General features: G+C 40.4%; 1 protein-coding gene across 3 annotated transcripts in view; it reads left to right on the forward strand.

The window, feature by feature from the left end:
* Positions 1-661: 661 nt before the first annotated feature.
* LOC129840644 (solute carrier family 12 member 5-like) overlaps positions 662-25,144 on the forward strand; it is a 289,015-nt gene continuing 264,532 nt past the window's right edge. For 2 of the 3 annotated variants that reach the window (XM_055908662.1, XM_055908671.1), the window contains exon 1: positions 662-1,145. In XM_055908662.1, the coding sequence (XP_055764637.1) occupies positions 995-1,145 (151 nt within the window). In that variant the 5' untranslated portion in view covers positions 662-994. The remainder of the gene's footprint in view (positions 1,146-25,144) is intronic. The other variant, XM_055908680.1, reaches the window with a different exon arrangement.

Genomic DNA, 25,144 nt, shown 5'->3' on the forward strand with positions numbered 1-25,144 from the left:
ACATAATTATGTAGCCTACTAGAAACCAGTTGTTTCTAAGTCTCTAATACTACCAAAGTTGTCTTTGAACTCTTGAACTCTCAAGAATGAGCCCAATATAACCATTACCAATTATCACTTGTTTTAAGAAATAACACTCAAGATGCACAGATTGTCACTTCACAATAACTTTCTCCATTTGAAAAATATCCTTTTTCTATACAAATTCTTATTTGTGTTTATGAATTTACCATGTTAAATGTCCCTGTTCTTTATTTGTTGCAAGTTAGCTCACAGAATTAAGGGTTTGAGAGAGAGAGAGAGAGAGAGAGAGAGAGACTATTGCTCAGTTATCCTTACAAGCCTTGCACAATTGTTTTTCCCCTTCACAATCCAAGGCCCCCATGGACCAGTTCCGGCACATAATTTCTATTTAGAAAGGCCAATTTGACTTCCTGAATAATATATCATGATGAATTTGATGCATTGGAAATTATTTTCCCACCGTAGCTACTGGCTTTATACTATGAAGTACTACTCTAGCCTAATTGTATGATTGGACCCCCCCGCCTCCAATTATGGTTTTGGTTTGGCCCGGTGCTGAGAGGGCGAGTGTATTGCCGGCTGCATAGGATCCCTTTGGAACGACTCAATATCGCCATCTGTCGGGCTTTAGGCTACTGTCTATCCTACATCTTTGCTGATGATCCACCGCCTCTCGGATCCATATGCGTAACCGTTTCCAGACACCGGTTGACGTGATAGCTTTCTCATCATTCAATATCTCATATCAACGAACAAAACGCCGCAGTTTCCAAATACAAGACAGAGGGAAACTTCTTGTTGCTGGTCAATAATACCAAGGACAATCATTTGAGTCGGTGAACAGCCCTCTTAATAGCTGACAGGAGTGTCTGCCTGCATCTGCATCCTTGGTGAATTCCTCCACCGTGTCGCCGCCAAGGCAGGAGACCCGCCGATTGTCTCAACGTTGTGAGGTACTGCCGGCGACACCATGAGCCAGAGGTTTACAGTGACAGCCTTTTCCAAGAGCGACATGTCAGACATCCAGGGCGAGGTGAACCAACTGTTCGAGGGAGATGAACCCACGCCGAGCTATTCAAATAAAGAAGTGTCTTTCAATACGGAGGTGGTGGTCGTGGAAGGTAGGATGCGCGCTGCTACTGTATTGTATGCTACATGGTAACGCCTGGATGCTTGGTGGTTTGCTGCGTGCCACCATAGTGTCTGTGAACAGATGTCTGTGTGTGACTTGAATTTTAAATGACCGCAGGGGCACACGGTCAACAATGTCCTATTTGCATCCATTATTTCAATGGGGTATAAAGCCACAGGTGCATTGCGCAAAATGTCAACCTAATGGCATTTTCTATATACATATTTTTGTATTTAAGTTAATTGAAATGACAGAGAAAACAGAAAAAATGTTTTTTTTATAGGAAATAACTGCCCCAGTAACATAATTTACATGGATTATTATGGAACTGTTTGTTGCACATTAATGATTAGTTGCAATATTGTGCTTTTGGTTTGAAGCATGGTGTCTTATAATGTTGAGTCACAGCAGCTAGATAAGCATGGTATGTTACTTGTTGAGACTCCACGAGTGTGTGTTAATCTTACTGAGATTGTCTGGGTGCATGACAGGTGGATGGTAATTCCAAGCATTGCAATGATCCCCTTCCATTACCATACAAACCCATTCCCTCAAGTTTGAAATGAGTAAACCCTTAGTTTTCAAATATCTGTTGATGGTAGTCAATTTTAGAACATTGTCCATTAAGAATTCTAGCAGTTCACGATTACCAGAGGCAACATGCTATAGATTACAGTTGTTTTCAGGTCCTGTACAGTTCAGTTAATATACATTCTTTCAGAACAGATCAATAGTCGTCATACATATTTTAAGGGCTGGTTCAGGGTAAACACTAAAGATACACATAGATTGCACTTCTTCAAATTCGATTTTGAGTGCTCATTCATCACTTCCCGAGGGTGAATTCAATCAGATCCGCATTGCAGTATGAATGCAGTGTGTGTGTGTGTGTGTGTGCGTGGAATAACATACCTTTTTCCTGTACTTCTTAACATGGTTTAGAATGGTTTAGAATTCTTTTGAGTACTCTACAAGTGGTAGGTAGAATGTGCCCTACCGATTTAGTCTTCCAGTTTTAATAATAAAACCCTCCTGTATGCAGGCAGTAGACAAACAAATATAGGTCTGCTTACTGCATAAAAATGAAAATTTTATTGAATCATGCTCCCATTTGTGACTCGTTTCCGGAAACTAGGCGTATGTCGTACGTCACTACTTCACAGGAGTGCCATTTGAACGGTATTTATTTATTTAAAAAAAAATGCGTTTTTTGGCAAATGCCTTCTTGAACATGTGAACTTTCATGTGCCTTAATAACAAAATACGAATAAAATTGTTAAATTACCAGCCTAGTTGGTTTAGCCACGGAAAAAAGCCAGCAACCTTCCCGCTAGCCATGATTGGCTGAGATAATGAGTGGGCTGGACATGCCGAGAGATGAGTTCAGATTGGTCTGCCATGTAGAAAGCTTCTGTCTATAACATGAGATGGTCAGTATGTGTAGGTAATCCTTTCTAACATAGTTTTTTTGAAAGATATTACGTAGTAGAACTGCATAAGTGTTGCTCTTCACTTTCTGGAGGACCGAGTTTTGAAAGAGTATTCGAGTATGATAGCTAAGGAGAAGGAGAAAAATATGGTGTTTGATTGCAAATATTCAGACAGAGTTCAAAAATGGAACACACAAGGCTGTTGTACAAAACATCTGTCTCCGGATTACATCTTCAAACTAAGAGCAACCGTGGCATCTGTGACAGAGAGGGAGAAGCGTCCGTCCATGAATAAGATAGTCTAGCTAGCTACATTTTCAGATATTACACGTTTCTAATTTTGTCAGAAAGTCATTTTCATTTCAAGTTAAAGTGTACTATTAGCTAGCTAGCTAATGTTAGTTGGCTGGCTAGCTAGCTAACATTACGTGTATGATCTGTGTAGTAATATTATTCGTGTCTCAGATCCATTTGCATTGCTAGTTATAGCCTAATGTTAGCTAGCTAACATTGAACCTGGTTGGTTAGCTACCTGCCGATTCATGCAGGGTAGTACCATTATGAGTTGGGATTATGGTTCATTGTTCAGCTAGCTAGCTACATGTCTAAACAAAAGACTACACTATGGAAGTAACTATTTCAATAGAATGTTTATGCGACAACTGCCTAGAAGGCCAGCATCCCGAAGTCGCCTCTTCACTGTTGACGTTGAGATTGGTGTTTTGTGGGTACTATTTAATGAAGCTGCCAGTTGAGGACTTGTCAGGGATCTTTTTCTCAAACTAGACATTCTAATGTACTTGTCCTCTTGCTCAGTTGTGCACCGAGGCCTCCCACTCCTCTTTCTATTATGGTTAGAGCCAGTTTGTGCTGTTCTGTGAAGGGAGAAGTACACAAGGTGGTACGAGATCTTAAGTTTATTGGCAATTTTTCGCATGGAATAGCCTTACTTTCTCAGAACAAGAATAGACTGACGAGTTTCAGAAGAAAGTTATTTGTTTCTGGCCATTTTGAGCCTGTAATCAAACACACAAATGCTGATGCACAGATACTGAACTAGTCTAAAGAATGCCAGTTTATTGCTTCTTTAATCAAGACAACAGTTTTCAGCTGTGCTAACAGGGTTTTCTAATAATCAATTAGCCTTTTAAATTATAAACTTGGATTAACTAATACAACGTGCCATTGGAACACAGGAGTGATTGTTGCTGATAATGGGCCTATGTACGCCAATGTAGATATTCCATAAAAAATCTGCCGTTTCCAGGTACAATAGTCATTAACAATGTCTACACTGTGTTTCTGATCAATTTGATGTTATTTTATTGGACAAAAAATTTGCTTTTCTTTCAAAAACAAGGACTTTTCTAAGTGACCCCAAACTTTTGAACGGTAGTATATTTAATCCATTTTGAATTCAGGTTGTAACACAACAAAATGTGGAATAAGTCAAAGGGTATGAATACTTTCGGAAGGCACTGTATATCCCCTACTATGTAAACTTAGTATGCAAAATGCCTTCTCAATACTTCTAATTTTTCACTTTGATACACTCGGCAGTATTTATTTTGCAATCTCTCTCTTGCCCAGCGCCTGCACTCGCTTAGTCTTCATGAAGCGCGGCGGGATCACAGTAGAGGTGTCACAAGTAATCGGACAAAACGAGTATCGTAACATAAATGGGCAATTTTCTGGATACGATTATGATCCAAGTATGTTTTGTAATTATCCATGATCGGAAAAAAAGTTATTTTCGGGTGGGGAGAGGCGAAGGTCAAGAGCTGTGCATCCTCTGAAACACAACCCAACCAAGCCTCACTGCTTCTAGACACAATGCCCACTTAACCCGGAAGTCAGCCGCACCAATGCGCCTGAGTCACTAGTGCGAGATTGGACAAAGACATCCCTGCCGGCCAAACTCTCCCCTAACCTGTACGACGCTGGGCCAATTGTGCGCATGCCCCATGGGTCTCACGGTCGCGGCCGGCTGCGATAGATGTTCCTGCTTCTCTGATTGGATAAAGTGAAGCTGTATTTCTCCGTCCAGTCGCTTCATAGTTTCATCCAACCACTTTTCCTTGCATGTTTTGGGACTAATGATTTAGATTGCTGCTGCCTGCTACTATGATACATCACAAAGCGAGGACGTTTGCTATCAAGCGACACTATATACACAAAAGTATGTGAATGCCCCTTCAAATTAGTGGATTTGTCTATTTCAGTCACATGGGTTGCTGACAGGTGTATAAAAGCGAGCACACAGCCATGCAATCTCCATAGGAAAATTGGCAGCAGAATGGCCTTACTGAAGAGCTCAGCGACTTTCAACGTGGCACCGTCACAGGATGACACCTTTCCAACAAGTTAGTTTGTCAAATAGAAACGTCTAGGAGCAACCGCGGCTGATTTGCAAAGTGGTTGGCCACACAGGCTCACAGAATGGTACAGCGTAGCGTGTAAAAATAGTCTGTTCTCTGTTGCAACACTCACTAAAAAGTTCCAAACTGCCTCTGGAAGCAATGTCAGCACAAGAACCATTCGTCGGGAGCTTCATGAGATGGGTTTCCATGGCCGAGCAGGCGCACACAAGCCTAAGATCACCATGCGCAATGCCAAGCGTCGGCCGAGGGGTGTAAAGCTCGCCGCCATTGGACTCTGGAGCTGTGGAAATGCGTTCTCTGGAGTGATGAATCACACTTCACTAGCTGGCAGACAGACGGACGAATGTCAATTGTAAAGTTTGGTGGAGGAGTAATAATGGTCTGGGGCTGTTTTTCATGGTTCGGGCTAGGCCTCTTAGTTCTAGTGAAGTGAAATCTGAATGCTACGGCATACAATGACATTCTAGACGATTCTGTGCTTCCAACTTTGTGGCAACAGTTTGGAGAAGGCCCTTTCCTGTTTCAGCATGACAATGCCCCCGTGCACAAAGCGAGGTCCATACAGAAATGGTTTGTCGAGATTGGTGTGGAAGAACTTGACTGGCCTCCACAGAGCCCTGACCGCAAACCCATCGGACACAATTGGGATGAATTGGAATGCCGACTGCGAGCCAGGTCTATTTGCCCAACATCACTGCCCAACCTCACTAATGCACTTGTGGCTGAATGGAAGCAAGTACCCGTAGCAATGTTCCAACTACTAGTGGAAAGCCTTCCCAGAATAGTGGAGGCTGTTATAGAAACAAAGGGGGGACCAACTCCATATTAATGCCCCATGATTTTGGAATGAGATGTTCGACGAGCAGGTGTCCACATACCTTAGGTCATGTGGTGTATCAATGTGCATAATATCTAACTATTGGGGCAAGGGTAGGGAAAAAAGTTGAAATGCTAATGCACATTCTGACTGAGTGACAGCAAACTTGGCTGACCTCTGCAAGTTCTTCCGATCATGAGTATCATTCAATCCGACTATTAACTGTCAATTACGGATACGATTACAAATACGTGTATGGCCATGTTGGCACCCCCCTAGTTCACAGCCTTATGGAGGCTCTTGTCTCAAAAGCAACAATAACATGGTTACCATGGCAACATCACCTTTTCATTCTCATATTTCATTACAAAGGGTTTTGCAGTGAAGAGAAAAACACTTGGGGAAAAAAGCAAGTGATATGCTGTATGAAGCCAAGCTTTCTTTCACATTTAAATAGATTTTGATTCATTAGTTGTCTGGTAATCAGTTATGCCTTTTAAACAACATTTCAGTAAGAATAATTTCCCCCCCTGAGTGAGCTCCAAGGTCTGTTCCACGCTTACCCTCATATGTATGTCCAATCACAGATTAATAGTATTAAGTAGATGCCGATTTTGTACGACATATCAATTGAAAATTTGTACATCTTTCTCCTCACTGTAAAACCATCTGTAATGCAATATGAGAATGAAAAGGTGCTGTAGCCATGGTAACCATGTTATCGTTGATCCCGAGACAAGAGCATCCATAAGGCTGTGAACCAACAGTGTCTTCTGGCTGGCGACCAAGGGAGTCCCTCTATGAAGAGGTTCCTCCTTTACAGAGGAAAATGAAGAGATGGCAAGATTAGTTCCTACTTGAAATGCAGGCTCTGGCCAAGAGAGTGATTGATACACACAGTAGTATTTATTTTGCAAATTGAAAGCTGAGAAGGCATTTTGCATTCTAATTTTACATAGCAGGGGATATACAGTGCCTTCAGAAAGTATTCATACCCCTTGACCCTTGACTTATTCAACATTTTGTTGCGTTATAGCCTGAATACAAAATGGATTAGATTTTTTCTTCACCCCTCTACACATAATGGCAAAATGAAAAAATGCTGTAATTTCTAAACAGTTCACCTGATATGGATGAAAATACCTTCAAATTAAAGCTGGCAGTCTTCTCTTTAACCTCATAGTATTTGTATCTTTTCAAATCCAAAGGGCTGGAGTACAGAGCCTAAACAACAAAATGTGTCACTGTCCCAATAGTTTTGGCGCTCACCATGGTGGTTTAGTGTGTAACAGTCAAAGTTTGAGATACCTCATCATTCCAAAAAACAATGTATGTACAGTTGAAGTCGGAAGTTTGCATACACCTTAGCCAAATACATTTAAACTCAGTTTTCACAATTCCTGACATTTAATCCTAGTAAAAATTCCCTGTCTTAGGTCAGTTAGGATCACCACTTTATTTTAAGAATGTGAAATGTCAGAATAATAGTAGAAAATGATTTATTTCAGCTTTTATTTCTTTCATCACATTCCCAGTGGGTCAGAAGTTTACATACACTCAATTAGTATTTGGTAGCATTGCCCTTCAAGTGTTTAACTTGGGTCAACCGTTTCAGGTAGCCTTCCACAATAAGTTGGGTGCATTTTGGCCCATTCCTCCAGACAGAGCTGGTGTAACTGAGTCAGGTTTGTAGGCCTCCTTGCTCACACATGCTTTTTCAGTTCTGCCCACAAATGTTCTATGGGATTGAGGTCAGGGCTTTGTGATGGCCACTCCAATACCTTCACTTTGTTGTCCTTAAGCCATTTTGCCACAACTTTGTAAGTATGCTTGGGGTCATTGTTCATTTGGAAGACCCATTTGTGACCAAGCTTTAACTTCCTGACTGATGTCTTGAGATGTTGCTTCAATATATCCACATAATTTTCCTCCCTCATGATGCCATCTATTTTGTGAAGTGCACCAGTCCCTCCTGCAGCAAAGCACCCCCACAACATGATGCTGCCACCCCCGTGCATCACGGTTGGGATGGTGTTCTTCGGCTTGCAAGCCTCCCCCTTTTCCCTCCAAACATAACAATAGTAATTATGGCCAAACAGTTCTATTTTTGTTTCATCACACCAGAGGACATTTTTCCAAAAAGTACGATCTTTGTCCCCCTGTGCAATTGCAAACCGTAGTCTGGCATTTTCATGGCGGTTTTGGTGTTTATACTTGCATACTATTGTTTGTACAGATGAACGTGGTACCTTCAGGCATTTGGAAATTGCTCCCAAGGATGAACCAGACATGTAGAGGTCTACAAGTCTTTTCCTGAGGTCTTGGCTGGTTTCTTTTGATTTTCCCATGATGTCAAGCAAAGAGGCATTGAGTTTGAAGATAGGCCTTGAAATACATGCACAGGTACACCTCCAATTGACTCAAATGATGTTAATTATTCTAGCAGAAGCTTCTAAAGCCATGACATCATTTTCTGGAATTTTCCAAGCTGTTTAAAGGCACAGTCAACTTAGTGTATGTAATCTTCTGACCCACTGGAATTGTGATACAGTGAATTATAAGTGAAATAATCTGTCTGTAAACAATTGTTGGAAAAATTACTTGTGTCATGCACAAAGTAGATGTCCTAACCGACTTGACAAAACTATAGTTTGTTAACAAGAAATTTGTGGAGTGGTTGAAAAATGAGTTTGAATGACTCCAACCTAAGTGTATGTAAACGTCCGACTTCAACTGTAGGTGCCGATGCTATATAACTGCGCCATCAGCTTGATTGTTTAGCAGACATCACTTCTTGCTTATATTCAGTCAACACATACAGTATATCTTACGAATATCATTGAATATAATTGAACTTTAAATTTTTAATTTCTCTTAGAATTAAACCTTAGTAAACAACAGTTTTAGTAAGTAATACTGACGAGTAGTAAGAACATTTTTGTTTGTATTTTTCCGGGTGTGCAGGACAGAGGAATAACAATTCTTACACTATTGTTCTAAATTCAATCACCTTCTTCACCCTCATCATACAGTTCATTGAAATTCAATTTTGAATTTGTGCACAAATATTAGTTTCTATTTGGTTTGTCGCCCATTCATTGTCAGTTAGAGGACACATTAGCGCCTTCAGACCCAAAAGCATAATCAGTGCTCTAACTCCCCCGTGCGCTTGTCTGGAGCAACTAAGCAGTGACGCAGGGTACCGTACTAAACCACAAATTACCTCTAAGTCCCGCAGGATAGTCTCAAAACCTTTAATTGAGCAACCACTGTAGGGGTTGTATACAGAAGATAGCCCTATTTGGTAGAAGACCAAGTGCATATTATGGCAAGACCAGCTCAAATAAGCAAAGAGAAAATGACAGCCCATCATTACTTCAAGACATGATGGTCAGTCAATCTGGAAAAGTTCAAGAACTTTGAAAGTTTCTTCAAGTGCAGTCACAAAAACCATCCAGCGCTATGATGAATCTGGCTCTCATGAGGACCGCCACAGGAAAGGAAGACCCAGAGTTACCTCTGCTGCAAAGGATAACTTCATTAGAATTACCAGCCTCAGACTGCAGCCCAAAATAAATGCTTCAAAAAGTTCAAGTAACAGACACATCTCAACATCAACTGTTCAGAGGAGACGGCGTGAATCAGGCCTTCATGGTCGAATTGCTGCAAAGAAACCACTACTAAAGGACACCAATAATAAGAAGAGACTTGCTTGGGCCAAGACACACGAGCAATGGACATTGCACCGGTGGAAATCTGTCCTTTGGTCCGACGAGTGCAAATTTGAGTTTTGGTTCCAACCGCCGTGTCTTTGTGAGATGCAGAGTAGGTGAACGGATGATCTCCGCATGTGTGGTTCCCACCGTGAAGCAAGAAGGAGGAGGTATGATGGTGTGCTGGTGCTTTTCTGGTGACACTGTTTGTGATTTATTTTGAATTCAAGACCAAATTAACCAGCATGGTTACCACACTATTATGCAGCGATACGCCATCCCATCTGGTTTTCGTTTAGTGGGACTATCATTTGTTTTTCAACAGGACATTTGACCAAGAAGGAGAGTGATGGAGTGCTGCATCAGATGACCTGGCCTCCACAATCATCCGACTTCAAACCAATTGTCACGTTCCTGACCTATTTCTGTTAGTTTGTTGTATGTGTTAGTTGGTCAGGACGTGAGTTTGGGTGGGCATTCTATGTTTTCTGTTTCTATGTTGGTTTATGGGTTGCCTGGTATGGCTCTTAATTAGAGGCAGGTGTTTGGCGTTTCTCTAATTAAGAGTCATATTTAGGTAGGTGTTTTCACAGTGTTCGTTGTGGGTGGTTGTCTCCTGTGTCAGTGTTTGTCGCACCATACGGGACTGTTTCGGTTTGTTTGTTCAGTGTCATTTATGTGTAGGCTTTTTTCCCTGTTCGTGCGTTCTCGTGTGTTATGTGAGTCCGTCGTCCAGATCTGTCTACACCGTTTATTTGTTTTGTTAGTGTATAGTCGAGTTCGTGTTTTTCTTTAATAAATCATGTCTTCACCATCCGCTGCATATTGGTTCAATCCCTGCTCCTCCTCTTCTGATGAAGAGGAAGAGGAAAGCCGTTACACCAATTGAGATGGTTTGGGATGAGTTGGACCGCAGAGTGACGGAAAAGCAGCCAACAAGTGCTCAGCATATGTGGGAACTCATTCAAGACTGTTGGAAAAACATTCCTCATGAAGCTGGTTGAGAAAATGCCAAGAGTGTGCAAAGCTGTCATCAAGGTAAAGGGGGGCTACTTTGAACAATCTCAAATATAAAATATATTTAGATTTTCAACTTGTTTGGTTACTACATGATTCCATATGCGTTATTTCACAGTTTTGATGTCTTCACTATTATTCTACAATGTAGAAAATAGTAAAAAGAATGAAAAACCCTTGAATGTGTAGGTGTGTCCAAACTTCTGACTGGTACTGTATATACAGTATATACACTACCGTTCAAAAGTTTGGGGTCACTTAGAAATGTCCTTGTTTTTGAAAGAAAAGCTCATTTTTTGTCCAATATAATAACATCAAATTGCTCAGAAATATAGTGTACACATTTTTTATGTTGTAAATTACTTTAGCTGGAAACGGCAATTTTTTTAATGGAATATCTACATAGGTGTGCAGAGGTCCATTATCAGCAACCATCACTCCTGTGTTCTAATGGCACGTTGTATTAGCTAATCGAAGTTGATCATTTAATTTTAAAAGGCTAATTGATCATTAGAAAACCCATATGTTAGCACAGCTGAAAACTGTTGTGCTCATTAAAGAAGCGATTAAACTGGCCTTCTTTAGACTAGTTGAGTATCTGGAGCATCAGCATTTGTGGGTTTCATTACAGGCTCAAAATGGCCATAAACAAACACTTTCTGCTGAAACTCGTCAGTGAATTCTTGTTCTGAGAAATGAAAGCTATTCCATGCGAAAAATTGCCAAGAAACTGAAGATCTCCTACAACGCTGTGTACTACTCCTTTCACAGAACAGTGCAATCTGGCTCTAACTAGAATAGAAAGAGGAGTGGGAAGCCGCGATGCACAACTCAGCAAGAGGACAAGTACATTAGAGTGTCTTGTTTGAGAAACAGACTCCTCACAAGTCCTCAACTGGCAGCTTCATTAAATAGTTCCCGCAATACACCAGTCTCAACGTCAACAGCACCTCCAGGATGCTGGCCTTCTAGGCAGAGTTGCAAAGAAAAAGCCATATCTCAGACTGGCCAATAAAAATAAAAAATTAAGATGGACAGAGGAACTCTGCCTAGAAGGCCAGCATCCCAGAGTCGCCTCTTCACTTTTGACGTTGAGACTGATGTTTTGCGGGTACTATTAGCCTTTTAAAATCGCCCACCCTGGAAGCCATAGTTTCTCAATGTATTTGAAAAATCCTCCCAGCTCTCTACCTTTCGATAACCACTCAGCGTGAAAGAGAAAAATGGCATGCTCTGATCCAGTGGAAACTTCATAAAATAGGCCTACCTGATTCCTTCTTATCAGTGCTTGACTTGAACTGAAATAGGTTCCCGTACTCATTTTGGGTGCTGGTACTATTTATATTTAGGTGCAGGAGCTCCACAATACTTTTGAGCTAATATTGTATAAGAGGAACAGGAGCTCAAACAGTAGAAAATGTGAGGTGCTGGTTCTCAGCTACGGTGAACTCCTGCCCAAGTCAAGCACTGCATCTTGTCCTTTGTGCAAATAGCTACAGCTGTATCTGTCCCGAGCTCAATGGAGCTGGAAACCCTGATGGCCCAGAATATTTTATACAATGTTGCAAGTTTGCCTGACCCAAGTTAATAGATGATACAATGTTTCAAGTTTGTTGCAGACGGGCCATGTATAGCCAATGTGATTTATACGATTTTTTATGCGGATCTTTTCTACCTGCAGGCTGCAATGTTTTTATTTGTGGGCTTTAAGTAGGCTATTTTTACATAGTTGGCAATGGCAATAGAAGTTACCTTTTAGGTTTGTTTAATTTAGATTTGGATAGAATTTTGATTAACCACATGACAATGATTTTGAGATATGAAGACGTTATTATAAATTAAATGAAACTGTTCCATGAAAATATGCATATGAAAACCATAACTGGCACGCAGATAGGTAGAAATGGTAAGATAAATTGTCATTCCACATGAGAAAGGTTGCTCGTGTAGCCTATTACCGGCAACTTCAGGCGAGTAATGGCAGAATCTGCTAAAGCCAGCAGGAGCGGGAGGAGAATGGTTGGGTCAGGTTAAGGTTTGTTTCTTCTGGTTATCTAGATCTTTGGCTCCCTCTTGAGTCATTTGTGTCTTATTTCATCAAACAATAAGCTTAAAGCTTCAGACAAGCTCAATGCATACAGTTGATTTTATTAAAACACAGAGTGTGTCTATACAAGGAAAACTACTTGTTTAAAAATGTGGGTATTTGGGGTATTATGGTAGCTCAGCCAATAAGTCAGTTTGGCACAAAGGCTGTTACGGTGACCCTATTGCCGCCACACTGGCTGTCACGAGTCATGAAGGAAGTCAAATTCCATGTGACGGTTTAGTCACAGTAATTAGGCTTCTCCAATCACTGATGCTGCTGATGGCCATTAGTAGCCTACTAAACCTGCTAACTGCCTGGTAATAAGCACTCTACTGTCCCTGTATTGCTCTGATATCGATGCAAATGTATTCAAAGATCTAATCAAACACTTCATGAGAGCCCATGAGCTAATGTTGTGCAACAGTTTTATAGCTTATGCAATTGCATGAAAAAACTGAAAAATGGCCTCTATTAAAAAGAGGAGGATCCCATCAGCTTTCTATAGGCTAGGCCTACTATATTTATTTCTAAACATTCCTAATATTAAGCACATTGCTTCTCTTTACAACAGGAGTATAGCTTACCTGGGCGGCATGAAAATGAACAACGCGAAAAGCATCCTCAATTCGTTATTTATAAAGGTCTTTGAAGCACAACTGTCCCAGACTATGTTTGGAATATTTATTTCTCGTACAGAAAAGGTCAACTTTTGTACTATTGGGGATAGTAGATTGACATAGGATAGTTATTTTGCTGTTCGTTAGAACTACTCATTTTGTTGGCTGACAAAAAGTAAATGTGGACATATGCGTCTCGGATAATTGGATAAGGACATGCACAGTTGCGTCCCCGATGTGTCGGTCTTCACTTAGCAGAAGGCTCCATGATAATCGAGAATTTCAATAAGCCCTTCTCTACGTCTGGCCATGCTTTCCACCTGGCTACCGCAACCCCAGCCAACAGCTCTGCACCTCCCGCAGCAACTGGCCCAAGCTCCCCCCGCTTCTCCTTCACCTAAATCCAGACAGCTGATGTTCTGAAAGAGCTGCAAAATCTGGATCCCTACAAATCATCTGGGCTAGACAATCTGGACCCTCTCTTCCTAAAATTATCCGCCGCCATTGTTGCAACCCATATTACTAGTCTGTACAACCTCTCTTTTGTATCGTCTTAGATTCCTAAAGATTGGAAAGCGGCCGCAGTCATCCCCCTCTTCAAAGGGGGAGACACTCTAGACCCAACCTGTTACAGACCTATTTCCATCCTGCCCTGCCTTTCTAAAGTTTTCGAAAGCCAAGTGAACAAACAGATCACCAAACATTTCGAATCCCACCGTACCTTCCCCGCTATGCAATCTGGTTTTCGAGCTGGTCACGGGTGCACCTCAGCCACGCTCAAGGTCCTAAACGATATCATAACCGCCATCGATAAAAGACATTACTGTGCAGCTATCTTCATCGACCTGGTCAAGGCTTTCGACTCTGTCAATCACAGTATTCTTATCGGCAGACTCAACAGCCTTGGTTTCTCTAATGACTGCCTCGCCTGATTCACTAACTACTTCTCAGTTAGAGTTCAGTGTGTCAAATCGGAGGGCCTGTTGTCCGGACCTCTGGCAGTCTCAATGGGGGTGCTACAGGGTTCAATTCTCGGGCCGACTCTTTTCTCTGTATATATCAAGGATGTCGCTCTTGCTGTGGGTGATTCTTTGATCCACCTCAATGCAGACGACACCCTTCTGTATACATCTGGCCCTTCTTTGGACACGGTGTTAACAAACCTCCAAACGAGATCCAACATCATACAACACTCCTTCCGTGGCCTCCAACTGCTCTTAAATGCAAGTAAAACGAAATGCATGCTCTTCAACCGATCACTGCCCGCAACCGCCCGCATCACTAGCATCACTACTCTGAACGGTTCTGTCTTAGAATATGTGGAAAACTATAAATACCTAGTTGTCTGGCTAGACTGTAAATTATCCTTCCAGACTCACATTAAGCATCTCCAATCCAAAATTAAATCTAGAATCGGCTTACTATTTCGCAACAAAGCCTCCTTCAATCATGCTGCCAAACATACCCTCGTAAAACTGGCCATCCTACCGATCCTTGACTTTGGCGATGTAATTGACAAAATAGCCTCCAACACTCTACTCAGCAAATTGGATGCAGTCTATCACAGTGCCATTTGTTTTGTCACCAAAGCCCCATATACTACCTACCACTGCGACCTGTATGCTCTCGTTGGCTGGTCCTCGCTACATATTCATCGCCAAACCCACTGGCTCCAGGTCATCTATAAGTCTATGCTAGGTAAAGCTCTGCTTTATCTTAGCTCACTGGTCACCATAGCAACACCCACCCGTAGCACGCGCTCCAGCAGGTATATCTCACTGGTCACCCCCAAAGCCAATTCTTCCTTTGGCCGCCTTTCCTTCCAGTTCTCTGCTGCCAATGACTGGAACAAATTGCAAAAAATCACTGAAGTTGGAGACTTATATCTCCTCACTAACTTTAAGCGGCAGCTGTCAGAGCAGCTTACTGATCGCTGCAGCTGTACACAGCCTATCTGTAAATAGCCCATCCTACCAACTACCTACCTCATCCCCTTATTTGTTTTTGTTTTTCTGCTCTTTTGTACACCAGTATTTTTACTTGCAAATCCTCATCTGCACATATATCACTCCAGTGTAAATTGCTAAATTGTAATTACTTCGCCACTATGGCCTACTTATTGCCTTACCTCCTTACTCAATTTGCACACACTGTATACAGATTTTTCTATTGTGTTATTGACTGTATGTTTGTTTATCCCATGTGTAACTCTGTGTTGTTGTTTTTGTTTCGCTTCTTTGCTTTATTTTGGCCAGGTTGCAGCTGTAAATAAGAATTTGTTCGCAACTGGCCTTCCTGGTTAAATAAACATTTACATTTAAGTCATTTAGCAGACGCTCTTATCCAGAGCAACTTACAAATTGGAAAGTTCATACATATTCATCCTGGTCCCCCCGTGGGAATTGAACCCTGGTCCCCCCGTGGGAAATGAACCCACAACCCTGGCGTTGCAAGCGCCATGCTCTACCAACTGAGCCACACGGGACCCAGGTGAAATAAAAAAAATAATAATATAAAATAAAATATAAATATAATATAAAATATATATATAAATTATAAATTATAAAATTTATAATAAAAAATTATAATAATTTATAATTATAAAATATAAAATATATAAATATATAAAATATATAATATAAAATTAAAATAAAAAAATAAAAAATATTGTAGCCTGTGAAAAAGACCCGATCACGTGATGGAGAGCCATGTGAGTGAGAGGTGCTTCAGCCCAAGGGCACAACGACGACTGGCCACAAAAGGCATGGATTTTTTTAAGGGGCATTTCGGCCACACAAAAGGGATGCCGCCGGGAAATTCGAGGCATTATCAAGTGCTTGTCAAATTGTGAATGAGAGACTGATGAAGTGTGTACAGCCTGTGCAAAAAACAAAGCAGAGCTGATGCCTTTCATGCAACTTTTTTCAAATCATCATTAGAGTCGTATTATGCAGCCTTACAATGTATTAAAAATCCAAACATATAGCCCAACGTTTGTATAACAACCAAAGTTACATTAATAACTCTAAATTAAGCATATATAGGACGGCCTATTTATTTGTTAGCTGCTCAACACAGAATAGCTGCATGTGTACACTCCCTCAAATGATTTGGAGAAAATATCCTTTATATTTTATTCAGCTTTGTTCAATTGTTTTCTTCATACTATAAAATAATAGAAAATGATTTACCCAATAAATTACTGGGAGTTTATATAAGGATTGTGCGACTCTCTTTATTTTTATAGTTTATAGTTTAGTTAGTCAGCACCTCAACACAAAAATAATTTTTATTGGTGTGCGCCAGCTCATGTTTTTTATTTTTTAGACCTGTCTAAAATAAATTATGAATTTATTGTCTAGATTTAGGCCATATTATATGGATTTATTAGACCTTTTAAAATGTAGGTGTTCCAAAGGTCTGCATCAGAGGCTTGTAGGCTGTGTGTGGAAGCCAGGAGATGCTAAATGTGTTTATGTTAATTAATGTTCAATTATGAGCCCGGTAGTTATTTGCTTGACAATCACCGGCTGACAAAATTTCGTGACAAAATTTCGTGACCACCACAGCCCTATCTGGCTCTGACATTTATTTTTTGTAGCTGTCAAATACTTGCTTCCTCTATCCTCAGTTGCATGGAATGCAATCCTTGATTCATTGCATCTCCTCTCCTTGTCTCCTTCTCAAAACCAATTCGATGAGAAGATCAGAGGTCCCTCCTCTCTCACCTTCTTATTCAATGGGTTTTGAGGAGGCAGAGAGGATCTGAGGAATGAAGGAAATGCAATTGAAAGGATGCTCCCCTTGTTTTCTCCATTCCTCACCTCCCTCTCAAAGCACATTGGGGGAGAGGAGAGAAGGTTCCTCCCATCGGGCTTCAACGCACTTTCAACGAGAGGCAAGGAGTGGAGAAAAAAGGACAGAGGAAGAAGGAATGTGATGTCTAGTTCACACATAAAGGGAAAGGGAGCTACCTAGTCAGTTGTACAACTGAATGCATTCAACTGAAATGTGTCTTCCGCATTTAACCCAACCCCTCTGAATCAGAGAGGTGCGGAGGGCTGCCTTAACATACACTGCTAGAAGAGTTCACTAATAATAATGATTTCTTTAATGGTTATTACTTTTGTTAATGATTTTGTTGACAGAACCCATTGTATAAAATTATTATATCAACTATTAAAAAATAAAGAAATGCTGTTGGAAGGTTTAGCATGGCTATAAAGGATAGAGAGGTTGACTAAAGCACGAACAGACCTGGCTACTAGGCAAGACAAAGAAACATGCAGTGTCCATGTTTCATGTGACATTTTGAATGAGATGTAGATGTTTTGTTGTAGCTAAGAGTTATGGTCTCATTGTGTCTATCTATACTCTTATTCCTGTAACTACACATTTGAAGCTGCAAAGAAAATCATTTGTTAAATGTATATCAAACCATTTTGAAATGTTGACCTTGATTTCACACATTGGCCCATTAATTTCTAGAAAGACCCATATACTGTACACTAGATTACTGATATGGAGCACTGTGTTAAAGACACCGTGCCTCCATCTTGGCATTCCCCCACCATTGTAGAAAATATTTTAGAAGGTATAGAAATGTATTATTGTTTATTTTCGTATTGCCTAATTTATTATTTTACAGACACCTTAATACTTTTAAATTATATTTTGTGAGCTAAACATAAAAATAACAAAATTAGAAACATTTTCCTTAAAGTATTTTTGTTGTTGTTGAGATTACTAATGTTAATGTCCCCACTACAACAGAAACATACTTTAATACCTGTAATTAAACATATAATTGAAATACTGCAGAATACCATGTACTGTATTCTAATGGAGGATTGCTTCTACTGGGGAGTGCCAATATGGCCGAATATGTCACGATCGTCAACGGGACAGAGAGAGGACCAAGGCGCAGCGCGTGGAAAGTACATCTTTTAATTTAAAGAAGGAAAAAACTAAACAACAAACAAAACAGACGACCGTGAAGCTATCAAACATAAGTGCTGACACAAAACACTTCGACATAGACAATTCCCCACAAACAGCTAAAGCCTATGGTTGCCTTAAATATGGCTCCCAATCAGAGACAACAATAACCAGCTGTCTCTAATTGAGACCCAATTCAGGCAACCATAGACTTTCCTAGATACCTACACTCAACCATAGACACAGCTAGACTTCTATACTAAACATAAACCCAACTACTCTAATAAACCCTCTAAACCTTACAACCACCCTAGACACTACAAAAAACACATACATTCCCCATGTCACACCCTGACCTAACTAAAAATAATTAAGAAAACAAAGAATACTAAGGCCAGGTCGTGACAGAATAGTGACTTCAAAGCCTCTAAATGGCCAATAAATAGCATCAGGAATCCAGGGATTACATACATCATTGGCTGTGAAGTGCAGAGCCTGAGCTCTGATGTAATTTATAGCGTCTTACGGAACAGCCACTGCATTCCAATCTGCCATTTTCAACCTGTATACGGGTAAAAGTGTAAAGGGCTACAGGTCCAGTATGTAGCTTTGTGGATGACCTGACCAACTTCACATAGAAACATGAGTTATCTGTCATTCTCATTGAAAGCAAGTCTGATAATTGGTAGATCCGTTCTAAGTGCACTATTTCTATGATTCCCGTCCATAAGTTATGCTTTTGCATCATTACTTTGGTTTTCTACACCAGTTTCAAACAACCTAAAATTAAATATTTTTGGTTATTGAAAGATATTTCACTGCAGTTTAGATTGTACAATGACTCTACACTAAACATTGCTTTTTTTGTCACAAATTGAAATTAGACAAACATGATAGACTTTTTGCAACCAGATAATGGCTGAGCAATTTCTATATATTACGCCTTTAACCAGGGTTTAACAGTCTACCAATTAGAACTTGAAATCACCAATTTAATTGATGCAAAGGCCGAGACTTATTGTGGGACAACTCCACTATTTTCTCATCTAAACAAAAAGAGTGCATCATTCAACATTTGCTGTTATTCACTTACAGTTGAAGTCGGAAGTTTATATACAATGAGGTTGGAGTCATTAAAACTCGTTTTTCAACCACTCTACAAATTTCTTGTTAATTAACAAACTATAGTTTTCGCAAGTCGGTTAGGACATCTAATTGTTTACAGACAGATTATTTCACTTACAATTCACTGTATCACAATTCCAGTGTGTCAGAAGATTACATACACTAAGTTGACTGTGCCTTTAAACAGCTTGGAACATTCCAGAAAAAGATGTCATGGCTTTCGAAGCATTTGATAGGCTAATTTGCATCATTTAAGTCAATTGGAGGTGTACCTGTGGATGTATTTCAAGGCCTACCTTCAAACTCAGGGCCTCTTTGCTTGACATCATCGGAAAATCTAAAGAAATCAGCCAAGACCTCAGAAAAAGATTTGTAGACCAAATGCCTGAAGATACCAAGTTAATCTGTACAAACAATAGTACGCAAGTATAAACACCATGGGACCACGTAGCCATCATATCGCTCAGGAAGGAGACGCGCTCTGTCTCCTAGAGACAAACGTTCTTTGGTGCGAAAAGTGCAAATCAATCACAGAACAACAGCAAAGGACTTTGTGAAGATTCTGGAAGAAACAGGCACAAAAAGTATCTATATTCACAGTAAAACAAGTCCTATATCGACATAACCTGAAAGGCCGCTCGGCAAGGAAGAAGCCACTGCTCCAAAACCGCCATAAAAAGCCAGACTACGGTTTGCAACTGCACATGGGGACAAAGATTGTACTTTTTTGAGAAATGTCCTCTGGTCTGATGAAAAAAAAATAGAACTGTTTGGCCATAATGACCATTGTTATGTTTGGAGGAAAAATGGGGAGGCTTGCAAGTCAAAGAACAACATCCCAACTGTGAAGCACGGGGACGGCAGCATCATTTTGTGGGCGTGTTTGCTGCAGGAAGAACTGGTGCACTTCACAAAATAGATGGCATCATAAGGCAGGAAGATTATGTGGATATATTGAAGCAACATCTCAAGACATCAGTCAGGAAGTTAAAGCTTGGTCGCAAATGGGTCTTCCAAATGGACAATGACCCCAAGCATACTTCCAAAGTTGTGGCAAAATGGCATAACTTCTTATGGCTGGGGGCAGTATTGAGTAGCTTGGATGAATAAGGTGCCCAGAGTAAACTGCCTGCTACTCAGTCCCAGAAGCTGAAATATGCATATTTTTAGTATATCCGGATAGAAAACACTCTGAAGTTTCTAAAACTGTTTGAATAATGTCTGTGACTATAACAGAACTCATATGGCAGGCAAAAACCTGAGAAATAATCCAACCAGGAAGTGGGAAATCCGAGGTTTGTAGTTTTTCAACTCATTGCCTATCGAATATACAGTGGGATATTGGTCATATTGCACTTCCTAATGCTTCCACTAGATGTCAACAGTCTTTAGAACCTTGTTTGATGCTTCTACTGTGAAGGAGGGGGAATGAGGGCTTTTTGAGTCAAGGGTCTAGCAGAGTGTCATGAGCTGACCACGAGCGTTCACGTGAGAGTTAGCTTGCGTTCCATCGCATTTCTGAAGACAAAGGAATTCTCCGGTTGAAACGTTATTGAATATTTATGATAAAAACATCCTAAAGATTGATTCTATACATCGTTTGACATGTTTCTACGGACTGTAACGGAACATTTGGAATTTTCGTCTGCTCGCGTCTCATGAATTTGAATTACTGGGCTAAACGCGCAAACAATAATGAGGTATTTGGACATAAATTATGTACTTTATCGAACAAATTAAACATTTCTTGTGGAACTGGGATTCCTGGGAGTGCATTCTGATGAAGATCATCAAAGGTAAGTGAATATTTATAACGCTATTTCTGACTTCTGTTGACTCCAACATGGTGGATATCTGTATGGCTGGTTTGTTGTCTGTGCGCTGTACTCAGATTATTGCATGGTTTGCTTTTTCCGTAAAGTTTTTAAAAAATCTGACACAGCGGTTGCATTAAGGAGAAGTATATCTCTAATTCTGTGCATAACACTTGTATCTTATATTAAAGTGTATGATGACTATTTCTGTAAATTGATGTGGCTCTCTGTAAAATCACTGGATGTTTTGGAAGCAAAACATTACTGAACGTAACTCGCCAATGTAAACTGAGATTTTTGAATATAAATATGCACTTTATCGAACAAAAGATACATGTATTGTGTTACATGAAGTCCTATGAGTGTCATCTGATGAAGGTCATCAAAGGTTAGTGATTCATTTTATCTCTATTTCTGCTTTTTGTGACTCCTCTTTTTGGCTGAAAAAATGGCTGTGTTTTTCTGTGAGTAGGTGCAGACCTCACATAATCGTTTGGTGTGCTTTCGTCGTAAAGCCTTTTTGAAATCGGACACTGTGGTGGGATTAACAACAAGGTTATATTTAAAATGGTGTAAAATACTTCTATGTTTGAGGAATTTTAATTATGAGATTTCTGTTGTTTTGAATTTGGCGCCCTGCACTTTCACTGGCTGTTGTCATATCGACCCCGTTAACGGGATCTCAGCCATAAGAAGTTTAACTAATTATGACAAATGTTAAGAAAATGTTGAGCAATGTAATTAAGAATTGACATTTCAAAAAGTTACCTTCCATGTTATGTTGGCTGACAATTTGTTAGCTACTCTATCCTTACGAACTGCATAGCATGTCATTACAGCAGTATTTACTGGTATGTTAGCTAGCTACCTAACATTTGTTGGCTACTAATACATCGAACTTGCCAGTATATTAACTATATGCTATCTAACTAACTACCCAATGTTTATTGACTTGATTATTAGTCGTTGTGCGTTCTCAATTGACTTTCAGGTGCATTCGTAAATTCGCTCTGGCTTTCTACTCCGATTTCAGAGCACTCTGGTCTGAGTGTACCTGTGCCAGAGCACAGAATAACTGATGAATTTATGAACACTCAACACCAGTTGAATATGGCCGGTGTCAGTAAACGTGAGCAAGAAAACGTAATTAAATTGTTGCCAGCAGCACAGAGTCACCAACGCTCTGGATAACATGAAAACAGCCAAACCAGCTCTGCTAGGGCGAGTAAAATGGTCAGAGTGAGGTGTTCTCTCATTTGTGTCTGGAAGTAGCTAGCAAGTTAGCCAGTTAGCTTGGGTGCTTGACTGCCGTCGTGAGGTCAGAATGCTCGGATCAACCCTACTCAGCCAGAGCGTCCAGTGTGTGCTCTGAATATACAAATGAACAATCTAACAACGCTCTGAATTTATGAACGTCCAGGGCACACCCCGAGCGCAGTCTAGCACTCCAGATTAAATGTAATACCCAAAGTCATAAAATGTCGAGCTGGTAATTTATGCTATCAAGCTAGCAAGAGGTTGCATAGCAACAGCATCCACTTCCGGTAGACAAGTGAGGCGCTAGTACGCTCAACTGAAAGGATAGTTTACAGTATACAAAAATGAACTAATAGTATATAGTATAGAGTATGTTAGTATGGGTATTCGAACACAGCTCCGGTCTTCCATTGCATTAGACTCTTCTCTTTGGTCTCGAACAATGACTTGTCCTGGATAAGAAATTATTGGGCCATACAGTATAAAAAGAAATGGGCATGGAGAAATTCATTCAGTGTGTCACGTCCTGACCTTAGTTCCTTTTTTATGTCTCTATTTTAGTTTGGTCAAGGGCGTGAGTTGGGGTGGGCAGTCTATGTTCTTTTTCTATGTTGTTGTGTTTCTATGTGTTTGGCCTGGTGTGGTTCCCAATCAGAGGCAGTTGTCTATCGTTGTCTCTGATTGGGAGCCATACTTAGGTAGCCTGTTTTCCTACTATGATTTGTGGGTAGTTGTTTTCTGTCTTTGTATTAGTTACCAGACGGAACTGTTTCGGTTGTTCTTTGTTTGTTTATTTTGTATTTTAGTGTTCAGTGCATTTTAATAAAATGACGAACACTTACCACGCTGCACATTGGTCCGATCCTTCCTACTCCTCCTCAGACGAAGGAGATCCGTTACACAGTGTAAATCTACAATACTCAAACCAGATGGAAAGTTTGGAGAGAAGATAATTGACCTATTTAAAATAATGTCATCTTTGAGACCAAAATAAAAATTAGACAGTATGTGAGAATAGAACAATTCCCCAAATTCAGGATTGCCACATCCTCTGCCACTCCAACCACATAAGCCCCTTTTTGATCCAGGAAAAACTCTAGACCAGTTGACTTCTACCAAGGCCACAGTGTGTGGGGTCAGCCTTGTACCCCAGTACCTCAGTGTCCATTACAAGGGGCACGGAAGCCTGGACAAATGTTTGTATGTGTCTGTGTATATATTTGTGAGGTTACTCTGAATGACAAATGGGTCCTTGAAACTTTTTCTCCATTTATGAGCTGGTGGATGAACAGTGTGTGGTGTGTGTGCATGTGCATGCCTGTGTGGCATACAGCACAGTGCAGCCTTTTGAAACAGTGCATCATTCATCCCTACCTGTGCATTGTGTTCTTTCTCATCTGTGTTGTTGTTCGTCCTGGACTCTCGCCATTGTGGAGCAGAATGAGCTTGGCCATAACATTGGTGCTGATTAGAGTAAGGGCTTTGTTTTGTTATTATTATTATTATCCAAATCAAGATGGAACCATTAGCGTACTGGGAGCTGTTGATTACGCCTCCTTAACAATGAGCTGTTGACTGTTGCTTTGACATGAGGAGGGCTCTAATCATGCTGTTCTGTCTCCGTGCCACCATTGATGATGTGTGTGAATGGAGGGACTCTTTGATTTGGGAATAATACGCTTCCTGTCTAGTGGAGACGCATGATATCATTCTAATGGCCGTGTTCAGCCCTCTATCACTCGGAGACAGCAGTAATGTTCAGAGTCTCTCTGACCCATTGTATGGCACCCGTGAATGGATTAATAGGATGATTATTAAGTCAATGTTGCAGAAGCTTCAGCAGTGAGTTGGGACTCAAGGACTGTTGTCTATGGAGTGTAATATTATCTGTATTTTTTCTTCCTGTATTTTCTGTCATATCATCGACTCCATAAAATCTGAATAGGAATTGTATGCTAATCCAAAGCAGTGTCTTAGTAATGAATGAGTGTCTGTAAATCACATTTCTCCCTCTAAGCATTATTATCTACCAGGTTATGTTGTGTATCTGTGTCTTTCCAATGATTTCATATTTTTAAACATGTTTAATTTACCTATTATATAACTAGGCAAGTCAGTTAAGAACAAATTCTTATTTACAATGATGGCCTACCCCGGCCAAACCCTCCCCTATCGCTTACAACGCTGGGCCAATTGTGCGCTGCCCTATGGGACTCCTGATCACAGCCAGTTGTGATACAGCCAGGGATCGAACCCGGGTCTGTAGTGACACCTCTAGCACTGTGATGCAGTTTCTTATACTGCTGCTCCACTCAAGGAACCCATCTCAAAACTTCAATACAATCTGATGCTATTCAATACTTCTGGTCAGTAAACACCCTATTTCCAGGATTTAAACACCAGAGATGGGTTGAAAAATGAAGTGGCAAGCAACCTCACAAATTGTAGCCTACCCAGATGGTCCTTACAGGGACTAAAACTTGAGGAAGAACAAAAGGTAAAATATAGACTAAGTGGAGACAAACTTAAAGGAATAATTCACCTAAATTACACAATCACTCGTATTTGTCCTCGCCTTCAAAGTAGTCTATCAGTAAGGAGAGATTGGCACATTTATACTTTTCGCTAACTTAAGTGTCGATGATCATCATGGCACAACAAGAGTAAATGGACAGTAATTATATAACCGTGTAATCGACAAATATGGACAATGATGTGAAAATACTAAAATGACTGTCAGAACCATTTGAATACATCAATTAGGTACAACTTTATAATAAGTAATAAACC

The sequence above is a fragment of the Salvelinus fontinalis genome, chromosome 3, assembly GCF_029448725.1.
Source record: "Salvelinus fontinalis isolate EN_2023a chromosome 3, ASM2944872v1, whole genome shotgun sequence".
NCBI classification, from domain to species: domain Eukaryota; kingdom Metazoa; phylum Chordata; class Actinopteri; order Salmoniformes; family Salmonidae; genus Salvelinus; species Salvelinus fontinalis.